The sequence below is a fragment of the Ranitomeya variabilis genome, chromosome 8 (genome assembly GCF_051348905.1).
Source record: "Ranitomeya variabilis isolate aRanVar5 chromosome 8, aRanVar5.hap1, whole genome shotgun sequence".
Classification (NCBI taxonomy): Eukaryota; Metazoa; Chordata; class Amphibia; order Anura; family Dendrobatidae; genus Ranitomeya; species Ranitomeya variabilis.
In genome coordinates, this window is record NC_135239.1 from 36360497 (window position 1) to 36383096 (window position 22600).

General features: G+C 46.0%; 1 protein-coding gene across 10 annotated transcripts in view; it reads right to left on the reverse strand.

The window, feature by feature from the left end:
* RABGAP1L (RAB GTPase activating protein 1 like) overlaps positions 1-22600 on the reverse strand; it is a 268486-nt gene that overhangs the window by 14286 nt on the left and 231600 nt on the right. For 7 of the 10 annotated variants that reach the window (XR_013218588.1, XR_013218590.1, XM_077277811.1 and 4 more), the window contains one exon: positions 10-102. Coding sequence is in view for 7 of the 10 variants with exons in the window: in XM_077277811.1 (XP_077133926.1) it covers positions 10-102 (93 nt within the window). In the remaining 3 variants the exon portion in view is untranslated. Of the gene's footprint in view, positions 1-9; positions 103-20671; positions 22473-22600 lie in introns of those variants that run through there. The other 3 variants (XR_013218591.1, XM_077277816.1, XM_077277818.1) reach the window with 3 other exon arrangements.

Here is a 22600-nt window from a genome sequence, read left to right on the forward strand (position 1 = left end):
AATTCTTACCTTGTACCTCTCTATTGGATCTTCTTGTTGTAACTGGCTCTCTCTCATTGCCAGATATTCCTTTTCATATTTTTTAAGTTTTTTTGTAGGCACCTGGGGAAAAAAAAAACACAATAGGAAAATTAATTCTTGCATGCAATGATATAAACTTACCACTAGGTGTCATGCAAGTACAATTTACAGAAACAGGCTAAGAAGTGCAGTTCCTGATTTTGTCACCAGATGGCAGAAAATGTCCTTAGTGTAAAACACCTGTAAAAAAAATCCTTTCTGCTGTTGCTGCAATGAACTTGTGTGTCCTCAATGAAATCTATAACTCGCAGCATCATCGGAGGAATGTCAGAGTTACAGGATTTACTAGCCTGTAAATACCTGCAATAAAAGGGCCAGGATCATGTACACAGAAATACTCAATAATTCCAGTATTAGTTCGCCTGACTCACATCTTCCTTACCTCTAAAGGTTCCTACAGAAAAGTTGTGTCATTTGTTGCCACAAACGTTTCACACTGTTATTCATAATTTCCATCTATACATATATATTTGTGAAAAGGCTACACGCCGTGGGTCCTCGTCCCCTCTACCCATGTTCACACACCATAAAATGTCATGACGTACCTTTGCTCTAAGCAGTCACCCGACAACCTATAAAATACAGAATGCCTCGGTTCATACAGTTACACACATGGCTTCCAAAATGTTCTAGGCGCACCAATATGGGCGACATAGCCTGAAAAATGAGTGCAATCTAAGGGGGCTACAGAAAAAAAATAAACATGGCTACTTTATCCCCCCGAAACAGCACCAAACCTATCTACAGACTGTGTCTGGTATAACTTATAGAAGAGAATGGGGCGAGCTGTAACGATACAGCGATCGGGGCATGTTGGGAGTTGTAGTTCTGCAGCAGTTGGAAAGTCACAGATTGGGCACCACATGCCCTAAAAAGTAATATTGCGCCCTCTTGTGACATCCCCACCCTGCATAATGAATTGTGGGCCAAACCCTACTGTAAAGATTAAATGATTTTCCTCTCCCAAAATCGCCTGCGCCTCGGGCCATACAATGGGCCCCTGTCAGCCGCCTACCTAATCTGGAGCGGAGATTTAATTAGACTGGGGCCAGGACGTCCGTTCAGGAGGCAGAGCGAGTCTTTCCTGCTCACGAGAGGATAAAAGAATAGATTAATAAGTGACAGAATGGCGGCATTGTGCGATAAACCTCGCAGTAGGCGCATCGGAATCTGGCTCAGGTGCTGGGAAACAATAGAATCGGCTGCGGAAAGTCGTCTACAGCAGGATAAGGCTTGGGCCAGATTCACCGCTGGTGGGATGACAAAAAAACGACACGCGGCAAAGGAAAAATGGATTCACAATTGGGCTGTTTAGACCCACCGGGGTGAATTCTGGTGGTCCACCCTCCATATCTACAGTACTGTAGTAACAACGACGTAATCATACTAAAGCCTTATCCAGACGCCTGTTTTCATGTGCATGTTCTATCAGTGTTTTTCAGGGCTAGAAAAAGTACCTGTCACGCTGTGACGGTTTTCGGTACGGGAGAGGGCCTCATATTGTCCCTGAACCTGGGACTCTAACTATCCCTGTCCCGGGGTACTCTTGAAGGTGGGGAGGCCTGGGTTTCCGACCTTGCTATTCTCCTGTTAAACCCTAATCTATACCCTCTCTCATGATGCATGGGACAGTAATATAAGGGGAACAAGACACAAAGACAAAACAGGGATAACAGAAAACCTCTATCATACAAAAGCACTAACCAACAATAGTGAGGAGAATAGGGACAGGGAGGAATAAACTGAAAGGGACCAGGGACCAGGAGATAAACACACACGTACTACAGCAAACCACAGAACACTACTACAATAACTCTACACCAACCACTTCGCTTCAGCACACAGCACAGGAAGACAAATCTTTCACCTGCAGGGACTAACTGTCCAGAGCCAGTATATAGAGGGAGTAAATGATAGGCAGTAGCAGCAGAGAACAACCAGACTGTATGGTCTCAGCCAGCATGAAAAGAGTCCTAAGCCCTCAGCACCGAAGGAAACCAAATCCATTTAAAATAAGACCTGACTCACACCATCTCTAAAGAAGGCCTGCGATTCATAACCCGACGTGACCATCTAACTCCAGGTCTTCCAGGGGGACTTGACAATTTTGTGACACTACCTGTTCAGATGTTGGTGTCTATTTGGGGACTCAGGCTACTTTCACACTAGCGTTTTTTTTGCATAAGTCGCAATGCGTCGTTTTGGCGAAAAAACGCATTCTGCAAAGTCGTCTGCAGGATGCGTGTTTTCCCCATAGACTAACATTAGCGACGCATTGCTACGTATTGACACATGTCGCAACCGTCGTGCGACGGTTGCGTTATATTGTGGCGGACCGCCGGCCTCAAAAAACGTTATATGTAACTTTTTTTGTGCCCACGGTCCGCCATTTCCGACCGCGCATGCGTGGCCGGAACTCCGCCCCCACCTCCTCGCACCTCACAATGGGGCAGCGGATGCGTGGAAAAACAGCATCCGCTGCCCCCGTTGTGCGGCGCTTGCACAACGCAGCACGACGGCCCCGTACCGACGCTAGTGTGAAAGTAGCCTAAGAGTAAAAAAACAAAACCCAGATGTCCGATTTTGATCAGAGTCACAGATAAGACTCGTCAATGCAAGTCTTTGGGTCTGTGAAAAACTTGAACAGCGCAAAGAAGTCAGTCCATACCAGTGCTGTTGCTTTTCACTGACTGACAGAAGTTAATAGAACCTTCATCAGTTTTTTTTTTTTTTTTTAAGCCGAAAAAAATTGAGGGCAAAAAATACAAAGACTGCTGAAAATCTGTTCCGGCACCTGATGAAAAAAAAAAAGGATGTCTAAATGAGGCCTTTTTGCTACCTCATCTGAGAGCAGCATAATGTAGGCAAAGAGAACCTGAATTTAACGATGTATCGTGTAGTTTACTGGGTGCAGTCGTTCTGATACAATCAGAGATTTTCGATTTAGAATGAAGCAGAGCTGAGAAAGCGAGCCCCGCCCACACCACAGCTAACCCCGCCCACACCAGGCTTATCACAGGGAGAGGGTCTTCGCCAGACTAGTGTAGTTGGCAATGTTAATCTCCTAGTGATGAATCCTTCACAGTTAGTAAACTCCCTCCCGGGTTGCATCTGTTTTTCTTCACCGAAGCAGGTAGACTCTGATTTTTTTTTATCCATTGACTTTTAGTAGTCATGAGCGTCAATAGTGACTTGTAGGATCACGGCTTCCAACAGGCGGCGCTATAGAGTTCAAGTCCTTCCTCTATGAAGAGGCAATTTGAATATGAATGGATAAATAAAACTCTATGGGTCCGTGTGCTGTCCGGGACAAAAACGGACGGTACGTGGATGTGGTTATGCGATCTTCAGCTCATACGGTGTAGTATATTGACATCACCACCCTGCGCCATGACTACTCGATAATAATTACACTGCCCGCGCTCCATGTTCCCCCTAGCACCCGTCGCAGTCCCCCCTATGTCTGCACGTCATGCTCCTCCAGGTTGTGCCCTGTTGGCTGAGCTCAATGAGAAGTTTCAGGCCTGGCTGGAGCTTTTCACCAGTGACATGGTGGTGGCCTGACCTAGATTCCGGCGAGAGTAGAAAGGATTCCTTGTTCTGCTCCCAGTCACCTCAGAATGGAGCCGGTACATCTCGCTCAGCCGGTGGACAGCTACCAGACGTGCGGGACACAGATCCGGGCTCAGAAACCTTACATTCTAGTACATACAAGTCCTGATAAGGACATAGCAATTTTAACTTTTTTTTCCCCAAAAAAATATTTAATCTTTGAAAGGATCATGATGGGTTTTGGGTGAGTTTTTTTTATGTTTCATTTCCTAAAAAAATGCAAATAATGTATTTTACTTATTGGGTGCAGAAAGTCTAAATCAAAAGCTCGTGGTGTGAACGTAGCCTAACAGAAATGTATCTATAGAGTATACATATATATTTTTACTGGGGGCATACGCAGTGTTTCTTTTTTATTTTGGATGGAAAATCCGCTACTAGAATAGCAACATTGTGAATGAAATTGAGATAAAAAACCAAGACACGCAAAAAAACGGACACATTACTGTTCTCGATCCGTGTTGCCTATCAAACTCACCAAAGCAAGTCAATGGGTCAGAGAGAAAAAAAAGGATTGCAGTCGGATGGCGTCTGAATGTCATCCAAGCACCGTCAGTTTGTTACTGACTAATGGGTAGGGGAAATTGTTTTTGCAGGCGAGAAAAATAGATGATGATAAACTGAGAAGAACCAAAAATAGATTAAGAGGAACACACAGACATTCCAGGGAGGAGCTAGAGGAACACACAGACATTCTAGAGAGAAGCTAGAGGCAGACAGACATTCTAGGGAGGAGCTAGAGGCAGACACAGACATTCTAGGGAGGAGCTAGAGGCAGACAGACATTCTAGGGAGGAGCTAGAGGCAGACACAGACATTCTAGGGAGGAGCTAGAGGCAGACAGACATTCTAGGGAGGAGCTAGAGGCAGACACAGACATTCTAGGGAGGAGCTAGAGGCAGACAGACATTCTAGGGAGGAGCTAGAGGCAGACACAGACATTCTAGGGAGGAGCTAGAGGCAGACACAGACATTCTAGGGAGGAGCTAGAGGCAGATACAGACATTCTAGGGAGGAGCTAGAGGCAGATACAGACATTCTAGGGAGGAGCTAGAGGCAGACACAGACATTCTAGGGAGGAGCTAGAGGCAGACACAGACATTCTAGAGAGAAGCTAGAGGCAGACAGACATTCTAGGGAGGAGCTAGAGGCAGACACAGACATTCTAGGGAGGAGCTAGAGGCAGACACAGACATTCTAGGGAGGAGCTAGAGGCAGATACAGACATTCTAGGGAGGAGCTAGAGGCAGATACAGACATTCTAGGGAGGAGCTAGAGACAGATACAGACATTCTAGGGAGGAGCTAGAGGCAGACACAGACATTCTAGGGAGGAGCTAGAGGAACACGCAGACATTCCAGGGAGGAGCTAGAGGAACACACAGACATTCTAGGGAGGAGCTAGAGGAACACACAGACATTCTAGAGAGAAGCTAGAGGCAGACACAGACATTCTAGGGAGGAGCTAGAGACAGATACAGACATTCTAGGGAGGAGCTAGAGGCAGACACAGACATTCCAGGGAGGAGCTAGAGGAACATACAGACATTCTAGGGAGAAGCTAGAGGCAGACACAGACATTCTAGGGAGGAGCTAGAGGAACACGCAGACATTCCAGGGAGGAGCTAGAGGAACACACAGACATTCTAGGGAGGAGCTAGAGGAACACACAGACATTCTAGGGAGGACCTAGAGACAGACAGACATTCTAGGGAGGAGCTAGAGGCAGACACACATTCTAGGGAGGAGCTAGAGGTAGATACAGACATTCTAGGGAGGAGCTAGAGACAGATACAGACATTCTAGGGAGGAGCTAGAGGCAGACACAGACATTCTAGGGAGGAGCTAGAGGAACACGCAGACATTCCAGGGAGGAGCTAGAGGAACACACAGACATTCTAGGGAGGAGCTAGAGGAACACACAGACATTCTAGAGAGAAGCTAGAGGCAGACACAGACATTCTAGGGAGGAGCTAGAGACAGATACAGACATTCTAGGGAGGAGCTAGAGGCAGACACAGACATTCCAGGGAGGAGCTAGAGGAACATACAGACATTCTAGGGAGGAGCTAGAGGCAGACACAGACATTCTAGGGAGGAGCTAGAGGAACACGCAGACATTCCAGGGAGGAGCTAGAGGAACACACAGACATTCTAGGGAGGAGCTAGAGGAACACACAGACATTCTAGGGAGGACCTAGAGACAGACATTCTAGGGAGGAGCTAGAGGCAGACACAAATTCTAGGGAGGAGCTAGAGGAACACACAGACATTCTAGGGAGGAGCTAGAGGAACACACAGACATTCTAGGGAGGAGCTAGAGGAACACATAGCTATTCTAGGGAAGAGCTAAAGGAACACACAGACATTCTAGGGAGGAGCTAGAGGAACACACAGACATTCTAGGGAGGACCTAGAGGCAAACAGACATTCTAGGGAGGAGCTAGAGGCAGACACATTCTAGGGAGGAGCTAGAGGAACACACAGACATTCTAGGGTGGAGGTAGAGGCAGACAGACATGCTAGGGAGGAGCTAGAGGAACACAGACATTCTAGGGAGGAGCTAGAGGAACACATACATTCTAGGGAGGAGCTAGAGGAACACACATACATTCTAGGGAGGAGCTAGAGGAAGACAGACATTCTAGGGAGGAGCTAGAGGAACACAGCTATTCTAGGGAGGAGCTAGAGGAACACAGACATTCTAGGGAGGAACTAGAGGAACACACTTACATTCTAGGGAGGAGCTAGAGGAACACAGACATTCTAGGGAGGAGCTAGAGGAACAAATAGCTATTCTAGGGAGGAGCTAGAGGAACACAGACATTCTAAGGAGGAGCTAGAGGCAGACAGACATTCTAGGGAGGAGCTAGAGGAAGACACAGACATTCTAGGGAGGAGCTAGAGGAACACAGCTATTCTAGGGAGGAGCTAGAGGAACACAGACATTCTAGGGAGGAACTAGAGGAACACACTTACATGCTAGGGAGGAGCTAGAGGAACACAGACATTCTAGGGAGGAGCTAGAGGAACACAGACATTCTAGGGAGGAGCTAGAGGAACACACATACATTCTAGGGAGGAGCTAGAGGAAGACACAGACATTCTAGGGAGGAGCTAGAGGAACACAGCTATTCTAGGGAGGAGCTAGAGGAACACAGACATTCTAGGGAGGAACTAGAGGAACACACTTACATTCTAGGGAGGAGCTAGAGGAACACAGATATTCTAGGGAGGAGCTAGAGGAACACAGACATTCTAGGGAGGAGCTAGAGGAACAAATAGCTATTCTAGGGAGGAGCTAGAGGAACACAGACATTCTAAGGAGGAGCTAGAGGCAGACAGACATTCTAGGGAGGAGCTAGAGGAACACAGACATTCTAGGGAGGAGCTAGAGGTACACACAGACATTCTAGAGAGGAGCTAGAGGTACACACAGACATTCTAGGGAGGACCTAGAGACAGAGAGACATTCTAGGGAGGAGCTAGAGGCAGACACATTCTAGGGAGGAGCTAGAGGAACACACAGACATTCTAGGGAGGAGCTAGAGGCAGACAGACATGCTAGGGAGGAGCTAGAGGAACACAGACATTCTAGGGAGCTAGAGGAACACACAGACATTCTAAGGAGGAGCTAGAGGAACACAGCTATTCTAGGGAGGAGCTAGAGGAACACAGACATTCTAGGGAGGAGCTAGAGGCAGACAGACATTCTAGGGAGGAGCTAGAGGAACAGATTCTAGGGAGGAGCTAGAGGCAGACACATGTTCTAGGGAGGAGCTAGAGGAACACACAGACACTCTAGGGAGGAGCTAGAGGAACCCATAGCTATTCTAGGGAGGAGCTAGAGGAACCCATAGCTATTCTAGGGAGGAGCAAGAGGCAGACAGACATTCTAGGGAGGAGCTAGAGGAACAGACATTCTAGGGAGGAGCTAGAGGCAGACACACGTTCTAGGGAGGAGCTAGAGGAACACACAGACACTCTAGGGAGGAGCTAGAGGAACCCATAGCTATTCTAGGGAGGAGCTAAAAGAACCCATAGCTATTCTAGGGAGGAGCTAGAAGAACACACAGACATTCTAGGGAGGAGCTAGAGGAACACAGACATTCTAAGGAGGAGCTAGAGGCAGACACACATTCTAGGGAGGAGCTAGAGGAACACACAGACATTCTAGGGAGGAGCTAGAGGAACACAGCTAATCTAGGGAGGAGCTAGAGGAACACAGACATTCTGTGGAGGAGCTAGAGGCAGACAGACATTCTAGGGAGGAGCTAGAGGCAGACAGACATTCTAGGGAGGAGCTAGAGGAACACAGACATTCTAGGGAGGAGGTAGAGGCAACAGACATTCTAGGGAGGAGCTAGAGGCAACAGACATTCTAGGGAGGAGCTAGAGGGAGAAACAGACAATCTAGGGAGGAGCGAGGAACACACAGACATTCTAGGGAGGAGCTAGAGGCAGACAGACATACTAGGGAGGAGCTAGAGGAACACACAGACATTCTAGGGAGGAGTTAGAGGCAGACACAGACATTCTAGGGAGGAGCTAGAGGCAGACAGACATTCTAGGGAGGAGCTAGAGGCACACAGACATACTAGGGAGGAGCTAGAGGAACACACAGACATTCCAGGGAGGAGCTAGAGCAGACAGACATTCTAGGGTTGAGCTAGAGGCAGACACAGACATTCTAGGGAGGAGCTAGAGGCACACAGACATTCTAGGGAGGAGCTAGAGGCACACAGACATACTAGGGAGGAGCTAGAGGCACACAGACATACTAGGGAGGAGCTAGAGGAACACAGACATTCTAGGGAGGATCTAGAGGAACACAGACATTCTAGGGAGGATCTAGAGGAACACAGACATTCTAGGGAGGAGCTAGAGGCACACAGACATACTAGGGAGGAGCTAGAGGCACACAGACATACTAGGGAGGAGCTAGAGGAACACACAGACATTCTAGGGAGGATCTAGAGGAACACAGACATTCTAGGGAGGATCTAGAGGAACACAGACATTCTAGGGAGGAGCCAGAGGCAGACACAGACATTCCAAAGAGGAGCTAGAGGCAGACACAGACATTCCAAAGAGGAGCTAGAGGCAGACACAGACATTCCACTGCAAGTTCTTCTGAAACAACAGTTCCAGTTTTCCATAGAACTTTATGAGCACCAACTGTCACTTCCTATCTCAGTAATGGGAAAGGCTGTATTAAGTGAAGACAGATTTTACCCAAGAAGAATTTTGAGAGTGAATGATCAGTCCAGGAGGATAAAGAAGCAGATTTCTCTGATAAGATATATTACAAAGTTTCTTATTTGCATGTGCACAATATGCTGTAAAACAATTAAAACATTCATTCATGTCAATTATAGGACCACCATAAAGGGAAACCCCACAGAGGTGGAGGACTGTCCTTGCCATTGTGACAGCTCCTTTCCTACACTTTATTCTCTCAAGTAAACTACGGTACCGATTTAGTGCATGTCATTCTACAGATGGCTTTTTTTTTTTTTTTTTTAGGGAGGATTTGTGTTTTTTCAGGCTTCCTAGCAACAGAACCCATCAGATCTCTGCTAAACTGGTTGCTCACAGCCTGAAATCAAAGACCTAATGGAGAATTAAGGAGGGAAAAAAACAAAATTCAACTTTTTTATTTATTCTCCAAAAAAAGCTTGTCTGAGCGTAATCTCTAGGAAAAATTCTTCTTTTTTCCCCTCCACATTTTGTCTGATTGCAGTCGATAGCTGTCAGCCCCGATGGCAGCGTTTTGCAGATGTTCTCCCAGGAAGATCAGAGAAGTCCAAAAACTATTTTTTTAAATTATTATTAAATTTATCAAGAGACGTTCAAAAACCTAAAAGCTAGGGAAGAGTTTAAAATATATTAAATCGATATTCAAGCTATATAGATTCTAACTAAACGGTTGTTAACTACAACTCCCAGCAAGTTTTAGCTGCTAGAAGTGGTTATTAGCTCACATAAAGACAAAGAATTAAACAAAAAATAAGTGCAAAATTAGATCAATATTTGTCTAGTGCACATCTTGGAAACTGGAATCTGGCCCAATTCTAGAAGAAAGAACGCCACCACCGCCAGAGCTCACTGACAAAGCCTTAGTTTCCTCTTCCACTCTGAAATATGCATGTTCAGCTGAGCGTTTCATTGGTCCGTGTGCACATTAACCAATTGTGGATGTGACTGGCCAGTATTTTAATACGGCCATCTGAATCCGGCCCAATTCTAGAAGAATGAACGCCACCACCGCCAGAGCTCGCTGACAGAGGCTTAGTTTCCTCTTCCACCCTGAAATATGCACGCTCAGCTGAATGAGCTAGGAAAAGCGTTGAGTTACATTCAGGCTGACAGCATTTGGAGGGGGGCACGATTGTAGCCACTACTTTACATATAGTTTATAAGATATTTTTACATTTGGGGCAGATTCTAAACCTAGTGTCTTTATTATGGGCTTCTCCCCTTGTGTTTGGTCAGAATCCCCTTTAAATTCTGCATACAGACGCAAATATTATTACTCGCATGGCCACATAAAGACAAAGGACTGAGAAAACTCAGAATGGAGCCGTCTGCCCGCAGCGCCGGGAAACACAAGCGCCACGGTGGTGGCCGGAGCCGATATGAGTGGGCACCCATCATCCGTACATAACAAACCGCAGCAATTGTGTGACCATTAGAAATGGGCGACTTTAATAAAAAAAACGCATTTGGAGCTCAGAAACTATTTTTCTTTTTCGTTTTATTGGTGTAGTGATAAATAATGAAGGTACAAGTAATGTTATCAGTAACGTGCCCCTCCCTGACCAAACACAAGGAGGCGCCGTGTGGAGCCGCTTCGCTCTTCTCGAGGCTTGGCTGCCCTCCCGTAACCGCTCTGCATTGTGTTGTGTAATACAATGTGACCTGCTCTTGTTCCAGACCCAGATCAATTACTAACCCGGACTCACAGTTACACAGAAACATAGATGTGTCCTTCCTTATCTCTTCTTTTGGACCAACACATCTCATGATAAGTGGTGTGAGATTACCATTTTTTTACGCCCCCATTGATCCCTAAAACACGATTTTGCGATACTCTGTCAGGAGAGGTTTATGCTATATGTCTACATGTGGCCACCCAGTGGTTGTAATGTGAATTGCAGCTTATTTAGGGCTTTTATTTGTATGCTTCAATATTCTATTTGATGTTTGGTGGGAATTTGGAGTCGTTAGTGAAATGTAAGAATGTATTTCACATCCAATATGATTCCGTATAGCGACAGCCGTCAAGACTCAGGACTGCAGATCTGTGAATCCTCAGCGTGCTCAGTGCGCGCTGTCAAGATTCACCTGCAGTTTGCATCCTTCTCGCAACATACCAACTAGACTGTGTCCATCCTCAATTCACGTCACGTCACGTTGGGGTCATGCGCCCGCCTGCTCCCAGTGCTGGCAAATCCTGACAATGTGCACACTGCACGCTGTGTGGAATCACAAATTTGCTGTAACATAGAGTGACTTTAACCCTGAACCTGGATAACCACTTTAATGAGAAATGGCCAAAAACTTGTATGTCAAAGGGGAAATCTTAACAATAGATCATGAAGACACGGCTAGAAATTACTCGGTGGAATCTGGATGCGCAGAACCCAACTTTCCCCCCAAAAAAGGATTTGCTCCTCCTTTTCCCCCTACCCTTTTAATAGTGTTAAGGGTTTCCAACTACATATAATATGAGATCACCATATATTAGGTCTATGGGCAGCAAGTATTTCCCAGGTTTGCAGCAACCAGACAATATTTTGTCTACACCTGTAGTCCCTTGGCTTGTGTCACTACAACCCCCAGCATGCTCTGACATGGTAGTTGGTTGAAATCCTATTTTTACACCAGTAAACACTGAACATAACCCAGATGTGCCATCCGCCCGGCCTGTAATAATAGACACATGGCACCCAGCACACTGCACAGCATGGCCGCCGCTCAGCATCTGATTAAATCTCACGGGTTTAATCTCTCGGAAAACCTTGTGCTGCTTTATATGATTAATGCCATGAGATAATCACCCGAAGAGAGGAGGAAAAAAACAAATATCGCACTTTCTGCCTTCAATGTTTCAAGGGGCCGTTCTTAAAGGGAATCATTCCAAGCCTAATGGATATATACAAAACTGTGATATCAGCGGGGTCCCGGATCAGCAGCGCTCGTTACACTAGAGACCAGTCCAATATCCACCGATTTACAGTAGAAATATCTGTAACAGCTGCACAGCGACTGAATATCTATGGATCATCTTCTGAGATCTGCAGCGATCACATGCACAGACCAGCCTGACGCATGTATATAGCAGGCTGCCCGTGCACTCGGAGTGACCGGTCCAATATACTCAGCGGACCATGAGAACGTGGCCTCAGACCCCAATCCCACATCTGTATTGCTATGTGTCTGTTATATCTGAGTTTTTCCCAGACAAAAAACACACACCGTGAAAAATTTTGACAGCACAGTCCTAGTTGCATCATAGCGCTTCCCATTTTTCACTGACTGCAGGAGAAGCTTCACACTGCTGAAAATATGATCAAGCTCATTAATGGAAATCGGTTTGCTTTTCTTGCACAAGAAAAAAAAAAAAAAAAGATATGTGAAAGAAGCAGCCGTTCTGCCAATATAAGATGGTTCTGATGGAGCAAGATGCATTTCCAGACATAGACAGAAGAGGGCACTGTGCAAGAACTGTATATGTGTCTGGGGCAGAAGCACCTTGCTGCTTTGGAGGTGCATGTGGCCCCCTTACCTCTCGGGCCCCTCTGGAGTTTAACAGGTTGCACCAATGATATTGCCAGTCCCTGAACATTTCTATTTTGCAAAAAAAAAAAAGTATAGATCTGCTTTAATAACGAGTCCACACAACGCTTAGTGTAATATCCATAGTACTGCACACCGATTTATCCCCTGTGCATTGCAAAGGGTCAACACGGTGGTGGCTAAATTGCAATGTAGCAAATAAAAAAATTACATAATTTTTTGTATTAATGTAAGCAAAAAAATATTACATGTAGACAGATTTTCAGGCCCTATGGAGACTTGTCTGATATTGATGTTTGTGTTGCGTGAGGATGCTGAGAGTAGTAGTTTACTCTTAAGTAATTGGGAGCAAGTAAATGGAGGATCTTGGTGTCACTGTACACATGGAGCAGAGCCAGTTGTGCTACCCATACAGGAATATCCTGCCCTTCCACTGCCCACCGCCCCCTGGGATCCTGTAGAGCAGCCTATGGAATGGGGGGCAGAGGCTTCACTTACAATAGCACCTGCCAGGATCTGCTGACCTCCCCATAGGGTTAACCCTTGCACTACATTGACTGCAGGGTTGGTGGAATGCTCAGAATATTTCACATCAGGTTAACTCTTCGCCTCCTGACTATTTCACAATTGCAATGATATTTTTGCCTGGGGCCAGCAGCTCTCAGATAACATTTCCAGGACAGCGTGCGTATCCGGTCATGTGTAGGAAAGTCAGATGCTGCGGATTTATCTGTGAGGTTTTTTTCCTAATGGGTGATATGAGTGACGTAACGTAGGTTTCCTGTACTCGCGGAGACAACACCATTTCCTTAGATTGTGTCAGACACAAACAATTCAGCAGGCCCGGTTCTCTCATCTCTTTATGCAGAAAGTTCACTACAAATGTCCTGTTCTCTAGAGTTTTAGGCTGGGACTGCCTCTGTGGTACCACAGAATGCAATAAATGTACAGAGGTCAGACCTTGTGTTGTGTCAGGGACCAGGTCCACCAGGGGATTCTCTGGTACTCTGGGCCCGTCTGCCCAGACCAACTTGTTCTACGCCTTCACAATACAGGTGCAGACTGCGATGTTTCCTTGACCTAAACTCGAAGGCAGCGGGTCTCCAGACCCTAACTCGACAGCAGCAGGTCTCCCAACTCGACCGCCACAACCGTGAGTCTCCTGACCTGTACGCCACAGCAGTGGATCTCCCGACCCGACCTAAGCAGTCACAAGTCTCCCAACCCGAACTACGCAACCATGAGTCTCCCAACCCGAACTACGCAACCATGAGTTTCCCAACCTGAACTATGCAACCATGAGTCTCCCAACCCGAACTACGCAACCATGAGTCTCCCAACCCGAACTATACAACCATGAGTCTCCCAACCCGAACTACGCAACCATGAGTCTCCCAACCCGAACTACGCAACCATGAGTCTCCCAACCTGAGCTATACAACCATGAGTCTCCCAACCTGAAATACGCAACCATGAGTCTCCCAACCCGAACTACGCAACCATGAGTCTCCCAACCCGAACTACGCAACCATGAGTCTCCCAACCTGAACTACGCAACCATGAGTCTCGTGACCCGAACTACACAACCATGAGTCTCCCAACCCGAACTACGTAACCATGAGTCTCCCAACCCGAACTATACAACCATGAGTCTCCCAACCCGAACTACGCAACCATAAGTCTTCCAACCCAAACTACGCAACCATGAGTCCCCCAACCCGAACTATACAACCATGAGTCTCGCGACCCGAACTACACAACCATGAGTCTCCCAACCCGAACTACGTAACCATGAGTCTCCCAACCTGAACTACGCAACCATGAGTCTCGCGACCCGAACTACACAACCATGAGTCTCCCAACCCGAACTACGCAACCATGAGTCTCCCAACCCGAACTACGCAACCATGAGTCTCCCAACCTGAGCTATACAACCATGAGTCTCCCAACCTGAAATACGCAACCATGAGTCTCCCAACCCGAACTACGCAACCATGAGTCTCCCAACCCGAACTACGCAACCATGAGTCTCCCAACCTGAACTACGCAACCATGAGTCTCGTGACCCGAACTACACAACCATGAGTCTCCCAACCCAAACTACGTAACCATGAGTCTCCCAACCCGAACTATACAACCATGAGTCTCCCAACCCGAACTACGCAACCATGAGTCTTCCAACCCAAACTACGCAACCATGAGTCCCCCAACCCGAACTATACAACCATGAGTCTCGCGACCCGAACTACACAACCATGAGTCTCCCAACCCGAACTACGTAACCATGAGTCTCCCAACACGAACTATACAACCATGAGTCTCCCAACCCGAATAATGCAACCATGAGTCTCCCAACCCGAACTACGCAACCAAGAGTCTAACGACCCAAACTACGCAACCATGAGTCTGCCAACCCGAACTACGCAACCATGAGTCTCCCAACCCGAACTACGCAACCATGAGTCTCCCAACCCGAACTACGCAACCATGAGTCTCGCGACCCGAACTACACAACCATGAGTCTCCCAACCCGAACTACGCAACCATGAGTCTCCCAACCCGAACTACGCAACCATGAGTCTCCCAACCCGAATAATGCAACCATGAGTCTCCCAACCCGAACTACGCAACCATGAGTCTCCCAACCTGAACTACGCAACCATGAGTCTCGTGACCCGAACTACACAACCATGAGTCTCCCAACCCGAACTACGTAACCATGAGTCTCCCAACCCGAACTATACAACCATGAGTCTCCCAACCCGAACTACGCAACCATGAGTCTTCCAACCCAAACTACGCAACCATGAGTCCCCCAACCCGAACTATACAACCATGAGTCTCGCGACCCGAACTACACAACCATGAGTCTCCCAACCCGAACTACGTAACCATGAGTCTCCCAACACGAACTATACAACCATGAGTCTCCCAACTTGAATAATGCAACCATGAGTCTCCCAACCCGAACTACGCAACCAAGAGTCTAACGACCCAAACTACGCAACCATGAGTCTCCCAACCCGAACTACGCAACCATGAGTCTCCCAACCCGAACTACGCAACCATGAGTCTCCCAACCCGAACTACGCAACCATGAGTCTCGCGACCCGAACTACACAACCATGAGTCTTCCAACCCGAACTACGCAACCATGAGTCTCCCAACCCGAACTACGCAACCATGAGTCTCGCGACCCGAACTACATAGCTGCGAGTCCCTGGACATTGTGGGCATCAGACATGTGAAGCCCTCCTTAATGAAATGATTCCCCTGTAAGTTATAACGGGGCTGAGATGAGTCTCTCTCATAGATGTATGGATTTCCCCTTCCACAATGGTCACGGGATTTGCAAGGGAAGAGCTGTGTACAAACTACTGCTGCAAAAAAGACCAGACACAAATAGGTGTGCACACCTGTTTCAATACTCAGATCAAGAAAACTATAATAAAATATATAGCTGTATTTGGACGTTAGGACACATAAATCCACAAACAATAAAAACAAATATACATCATGGCGGTCAACCCGCACCCCTCAATATTAAACGGTGACAACCTGTCAGTTTTCATAATCGTGTGTTGAATCAACAGTACAAAACTGGCAATTAATAATAAGCTAGGACAGAATCACAAATCAATAAATTACAATAGTTTATGAGAATAATTAATGACTAATCATTCATCGCAACTGTGACCAAACATCAAACCTGACCTATTCATGTCCAGAATGTGACCCAGTCGTCCCCTACAATAATGGGATAGATGTCAGTAAACAGAGTTAGTTTAGAATTGCATGGTACAGAGGTCACAAAACACACAAAAAAGTGTGAGCATCAAAATATCTATTCAAGCTTAATGCTCCCCACTGCTGGCAGGAGGGAAAAAAAAGCCAGAAATGTCCATTTAATGTGAGTGCTTGAAAAAAGTTCATAGGCATATATACCTGAAGACACACGGGAAGCACGAAGAAACTGCCATGGTGGGCAACACCTGAAGAAACAGGGGTGGGTGGGAGAGCTCTCACTGGCTCTTTCCTATTGATAGCCTTTATTTGTTTTTGTCCTCCTGCCGGCAGTGGTGAGCATTAAGCTTGAATAGATTTTTTGATGTACTGCAGACGCACGATAAGGCAAAAAAAATAACTGCCCCCCACTGATCACAATGGAGGTCAATGTGAATGGAGCGGTAGTGCACAGGTGTGACCAGCGCCTACGGGTACGTAGCTCCCACACGTGCACCAATGCTCCCATAGGCGTAAATGGTGTGTTGGTCACGCTCATTCAGGACTTTTGAGCCCCCATTCTTGGGATCTGTAAGACTCCACGTGATCAAAGCAAGGAGTTAGCCAAAATCACAGGAGGACCGGCAGCTCCATATTTTTTTTTTTAAACTTATTATAGCAACAAAAATCTCCTTTTTGTCTCTCTGGTTATAAAAGTGACAGGAAGTGCAGGGTACAAGCAACTTTCCCACAATCAAAGCTAAATCTCAAAATCGTATTCCGTTTTGACAAGTACATGAAAATGAAAGCCAAATGTATGGTAAAGTGTTCAGAAACGCATACAGCTTTCTTACAAAAAGCATTTTCAAGTACTTTATCTGAAAGGCCAAAAATAAATTGTAGGGATGGTCCACTGATTTTATTGGGAGCTGTGTAATGCATTATTTCGCCTGTGGCGGCGCTGTATGCGAATTTGAATGTTCGATCCACCACAGATTACAGCTATTCACTGGGAGGCCCAGCAGTAAGACTCCCTGTGATCAATGTGAAAGACCCTTCTACCAATAGGGGACAAACCTGAAGTCACAATCCTCTAACTCCCATCCATGTGCGACCATTAGAGGAGGAGTGAGTGGAGAGGTGGCTGCGCCTGCCCTATGTGCTCTTCATGGGAATTCTATGGGAATTACTAAAACAGCCACGACTCCCATAGAAGTGAATGATGACAGATGAGCCGCCACCTCTCCAGTCAATCTCGGTTTAGATGAGCCGTCACCAGGCAGGAAGAAATGATGGGAGGAAGGTGCAGGTCTCAGAGGTGGGAAACGCATCTATCAGACATGTATGCATTTGGGATTACCGCTTTAAAGGGGTATTCCGGTTGGAATTAATGATCACCTACCAAGGATTGCCAGAATGGGCCACTTTTATGTAGATAGAGCAGCAGTGCGTATGCTCAACCAGCCGCTGAGAATGAATGCAACGGCAGTCAAGCATGCGCACTGCTGCTCCGTCTAATGCAGAGCAGTCCGGGTCTCAGTGGTTGGACCCCCCATCGATCAACAAGTTATCAGCTATCTGGGGATGAGTGATAAAGGGGCATTCTGGATGGAATAACTATGAAACATCTACAGCTTGGATAATCCAATAGCCCAGAACATACCGGATTATCAGACTTTCTCCGTACCATGATCTTTCTTCTGAGCTTGCTTTGCACCTGTTAACCCGTTCACAACCCCTGTTGTATACCTTGTGGTTTGTGCGCCTCCAGACATGTTTTATAGTGGCAGTTATTAGAACAGAGGTTAGGAAACCGCAGGTAAAAGTCAACTAACTGGGTAAAGAGACCCGCACGCCCAGCAAAGTTTCCTACATGACACCTTCATGACACGTGACACCGTCTACCGAGTTTCAATGGTGACAAAAAAAATTTTCAGGCTGATCACAGTCAGAGGAAAAAGCAGAAATATCAGGAAAAATCAGGAGGGGGTCAACTCTGGTCATTATGTACATCTGATTCTGGCTCTGCCGGCCAAACTTCCCTGACTCCCTGAACCTGAACGACTTGTTATTTTGACAAAATGGAACTTTTCCCATCCTGGCAAAAACAAGGGACCAGGCAGGCAAAAGGTTTTCCTCTTAGATCCTTGTAATGATTGTAAAGCCCACAATATATATATATATATATATATATATATATATATATATATATATATATATATATACATACATACATATATATATATATACACACACACACACACACGGCCATATATCCACACATATACTCCTTTATGTGTGTATGTATATATCGATCGCTGAGACATGTCAATCCAATGAATGGATCCAGATCACCCATACAAGTCTATGGGTCTGTGAAAGTAACGGACGGCACATGGATGGCATCAGAGCGCAGTCCATTCTTAACATGGTATTAAGTAGGAGAAACTTTTTTTTTTTTCCCCACGTATGAAAACAATAATGGAGTTCTGAATGAGGCCTGGATTCGCTGGGCTCTACAGAGGGACATGGTGGAAACTTGGCTGATGGGTTTTTTTTACCGAGTGCATGTAGACACTATTCTAAGATGCACCTGCTGAAGCAACTGATGGGGGAAACAAGGCAGGGGAATTACCGCAACAAGTCTAAACATTGCAAAAAATCAAAGTAGTCAGAATACTGAATATCCAACCACCCGAAAAAATTACCTAACTTTTCAAAGCTAAAAATATTTTGGCTGAAAGCATGAGAGTGATGAAAGTCATTACCAAAAAAGTGTCCAACCAGACGGAAGCTATAAGGGAGCGCATGTGGACCCAGATCCAGGGTCAAAGGCAGAAACACGGCGGATCTTACTAATTAAGTATTTATTTATTAATGCGTTTACCTGGCCAGAAAACGAGGACCCTTGAGCTATCTCAACCCTTCTGAATGACCAACATGTATTTTACAACAACTGCACCCTTAGGTAAATGCATTCCACTCAAAATTGAAATTTTGGAGCTTCTGCAAGGTGCTGTTCCCTCTGTTATCCCTCCTAGAAATGTATCAGTAAATTGAAAAATATTACAATTTGGTTGATACCATTCTACGCCTGACGAAGAGACCTGAGCAAGTCTCGAAAGCTTGCAATTTGTTACCAACTTTTCAGTTAGGTATCAAGTGATGAGCGTGCGTGTTGGGATAAGGTGTTATCTGAGCATGCTCGTATCCTAATCGATTATTTCAGCATGCTCAAAAAAATGCTCAAGTCGCCGCGGCTGCATGTCTCACGGCAGTTTGACAGCTGCAGAACAAGCAGGGATTGTCTGTTTGTTAGACAATCCCGGTGTGCGTTGCGACTGTTGAACAGTTACAAGACATGCAGCCGCGGGGACTTGAGCATTTTTTAGAAGCACGCCAAAATAATCGATTAGGACACGAGCATGCTCAGATAACACCTTATCCCAAGACGCTCGCTCATCACTTGATACCTAACTGAAAAGTTGGTAACAAATTGCAAGCTTTCGAGACTGCTCAGGTCTCTTCGTCAGGCGTAGAATGGTATCAACCACTGAGGACTCTCAAATTTTAATATTTTTCTATCTACTGGCCAACACAGTACAAAGATATAGACTTTTTCCTGTATCAGTAAATTGGTAACTGCGGGTCACCGGTTGGGTTGTTGGCCATACATAGCCAGATACTGTCCAATCGTTACCGGCAGTCTGAGACTGAGAGCGCAGGCAGATGTGCGTATTAATCGGACCAAGATTGGATCGCAATGCTCAGACTGGTCGGTGGCTCTCCTGAACCGAGCAGGACCGCTTCATCTATTTCTATGCAGCTGTTACGCTCGGGTGGGGAGAGCCGCCGTCCAGTCCGAGCATTGCGGTCCGATTTGTACGGCCATATGACTGCTCTTTGATAAGGAGAATGGTAACAACCAGTGGTAAATTAATTAGCAAAGTTACAGGAAAAGATGCCACATAATTGTTACTTCATGGAGAACATGAGGAGAGCGGACCGATCCTCTTTAAAAAACTGACCATGACTTGATGGCAACATACAGGGTCATTTCCAGGGACATAGCAATAAAACATTGAGCTGTCCCTGCAATAGCATATTACTGCAGTCTTCATACAGTCATCCTGTCTGTTCATCCCAGTTAAAAACAAAGCAGCGGTGCTCTCCCTACAATCCCATTAAAGAAGAGAACCAGCCTCAAATGGCTGATTACAGAGAGCAATAGAGCGCACAACGAAATAGAAAAAAAAATCATATAAACCTATGCTTGCAATATAACTACTACACAACATAAGCTCATAAATAGGTATATGTGTATGTATCACAATCGCCTGTACTATACCAAACATTATAGCTTTCCTTCCCTAAACTATTAAGACAAGAAACAAGATCAGATCTCATTTTCAAGAAACAATTATTTAAGGGTCCCAAGTATTAGTCCAACTTACCACGGGTTTAGGTTTACTGATCTCCACTAGCTGGGCCAAAATGTCCTCATCCGAGAGTTGGCTGAAGATGTGGGCATCGTAGGCCATGGAAATGGAGATTTCTTCCATCATCTTGACAAGTCCACCGTCAACTTGCGAGGAGGTAAAAACCTGCTTGTCAGCGAGGGTCCAAATACTAGAACCCGTTTACAACCTGGCTTTATAGATCTTAATGTAGGGGAGGAGTCCAATCTGGCGAAATTCGAGTTTCCCTTCTATACTCAATAAGCAGGTGGGTTTCTGGGAGGGAACTGTGCTACCTAGATCCCATTCACACACGTTGTCTTGTCAGTAGACCTTTCATGGCTGGAGTGTTCTCAGTTTCAGTATCACAAGAATATTATCATCATAATGAAAGCTCTTAGGTCTGGAGAAGGGTAGAAGTCTGTGTCTGTGGAGCGATACCAGTAACCAACGCTGAGGAGTATTAGTGAAGGAGGGAGCTTAGGACCGTGAAAGTATTCAAAAAATGTCTGGAAAGCCTTGGATTGCTACATCAGCTTGTTCTTTGCGCAGAATTTTCATTCTAAGAAACAACAAGGTGACAACCAAAATTGCAATTGACCGGTCAACCGCTGCAAACCATCAGCAGGTCATCGTCACGCACAAGATTAAAATATAAAGTATCACGCACAATCAAAAAGTTATTGCAGTTTCCAAAAAAGTTTACCAATAAATTACATACATATTGATATTAAAAAAAAAACATTATTGCGAAGAATTTTATCGTGGAAGGTCCCAAAAAAGTAATAGCTATCCAAAGAAAAAGGTTCTCGGAACAGAAGGTGGACGTCAAAGGTCATCAAAAGCCACACGACTCGTACCAAATGGTTTGGCTCACGTGTGATAGTTTCCTTCCTTTTGGTGAGGAGCTAATTTACAATCTTTTTTTTTCCTCCATGGACCATTGACAATCTCCTTACACCACCTGGATTCTCCTTCCAGAACCTAAAAACCAACAAAACTCTCAGGTTCCTTCATTTTTGAGGCACAAACAGGATGACATTTTTCACTTTCTCGGCACGTTCATCCCTCTTCTGGTTTCCTCGCTTTCTTTCCGGGAGCTCAGGTCCAATATTTGCACAGAGGCATGTTGATCGTTTGCATTTCAATGGGCTGCTAAAATAGCAGCGAGGATAATAATGTGCAGCGTGGCGGCAGCAGCGGCGGAGGTAGCCTCCATAGTTCGTGCTGGCGGAGAAGAACAGGAAGATATTCTGTTGCCATCCTGATAACAAGGCGGCATCTAATAGGTCGAAAATAAAATATTTGATGACATCCTGGAGATTAGAGCGTTAACTGGTTGGGTGCCGGGCTCCGGTTGCAGCTGCTGCCTCGCCCCTTGACGAGATAATTTGCAGATGATTTGGTGAAAAGCGGAGAAGACAGAATTCAGGCTGCGATGAGTGGTGTGACCAGGATAGAAGGAAAGCAGAAAACACCTGTCTGCTGTCCTTATCTCATTGGGAGAGGCTGCTCCCTCCCACAAGCGGTGAGGAGCTGTCACTGCCAGCAGGAACAGTAAAATGTGAAAAATCCTATCCCTGAGCCCTGGCAGGGTTGTTCCCAGCACAAGCCTCTGGCAGACCCTGGCCACTCATGAGGAGCAGGAGGAGAGCATGGCACCTGTTGCAGGCGATGTTGCCTTGCCTGGTTAGGATGATGCCCAGCAACAGGCAGAAGGGGACGCGGCACAAATGAAAAGGATCCGTAGCATAAAATAAGCGTTCGGCTTGGTTAATGATAGGAAAAATGGCATTCTGTGACCGGGGCTGGGGGGAGGGGACGGGGAGAGGAGCGCCTAGTGATACTGATCACCATTTCCTTAAAGCAACAGCTCACACATAAAAAAAAGAGGAAGAAGAAGGGGGGTTGGTCTGTGAGATCTGT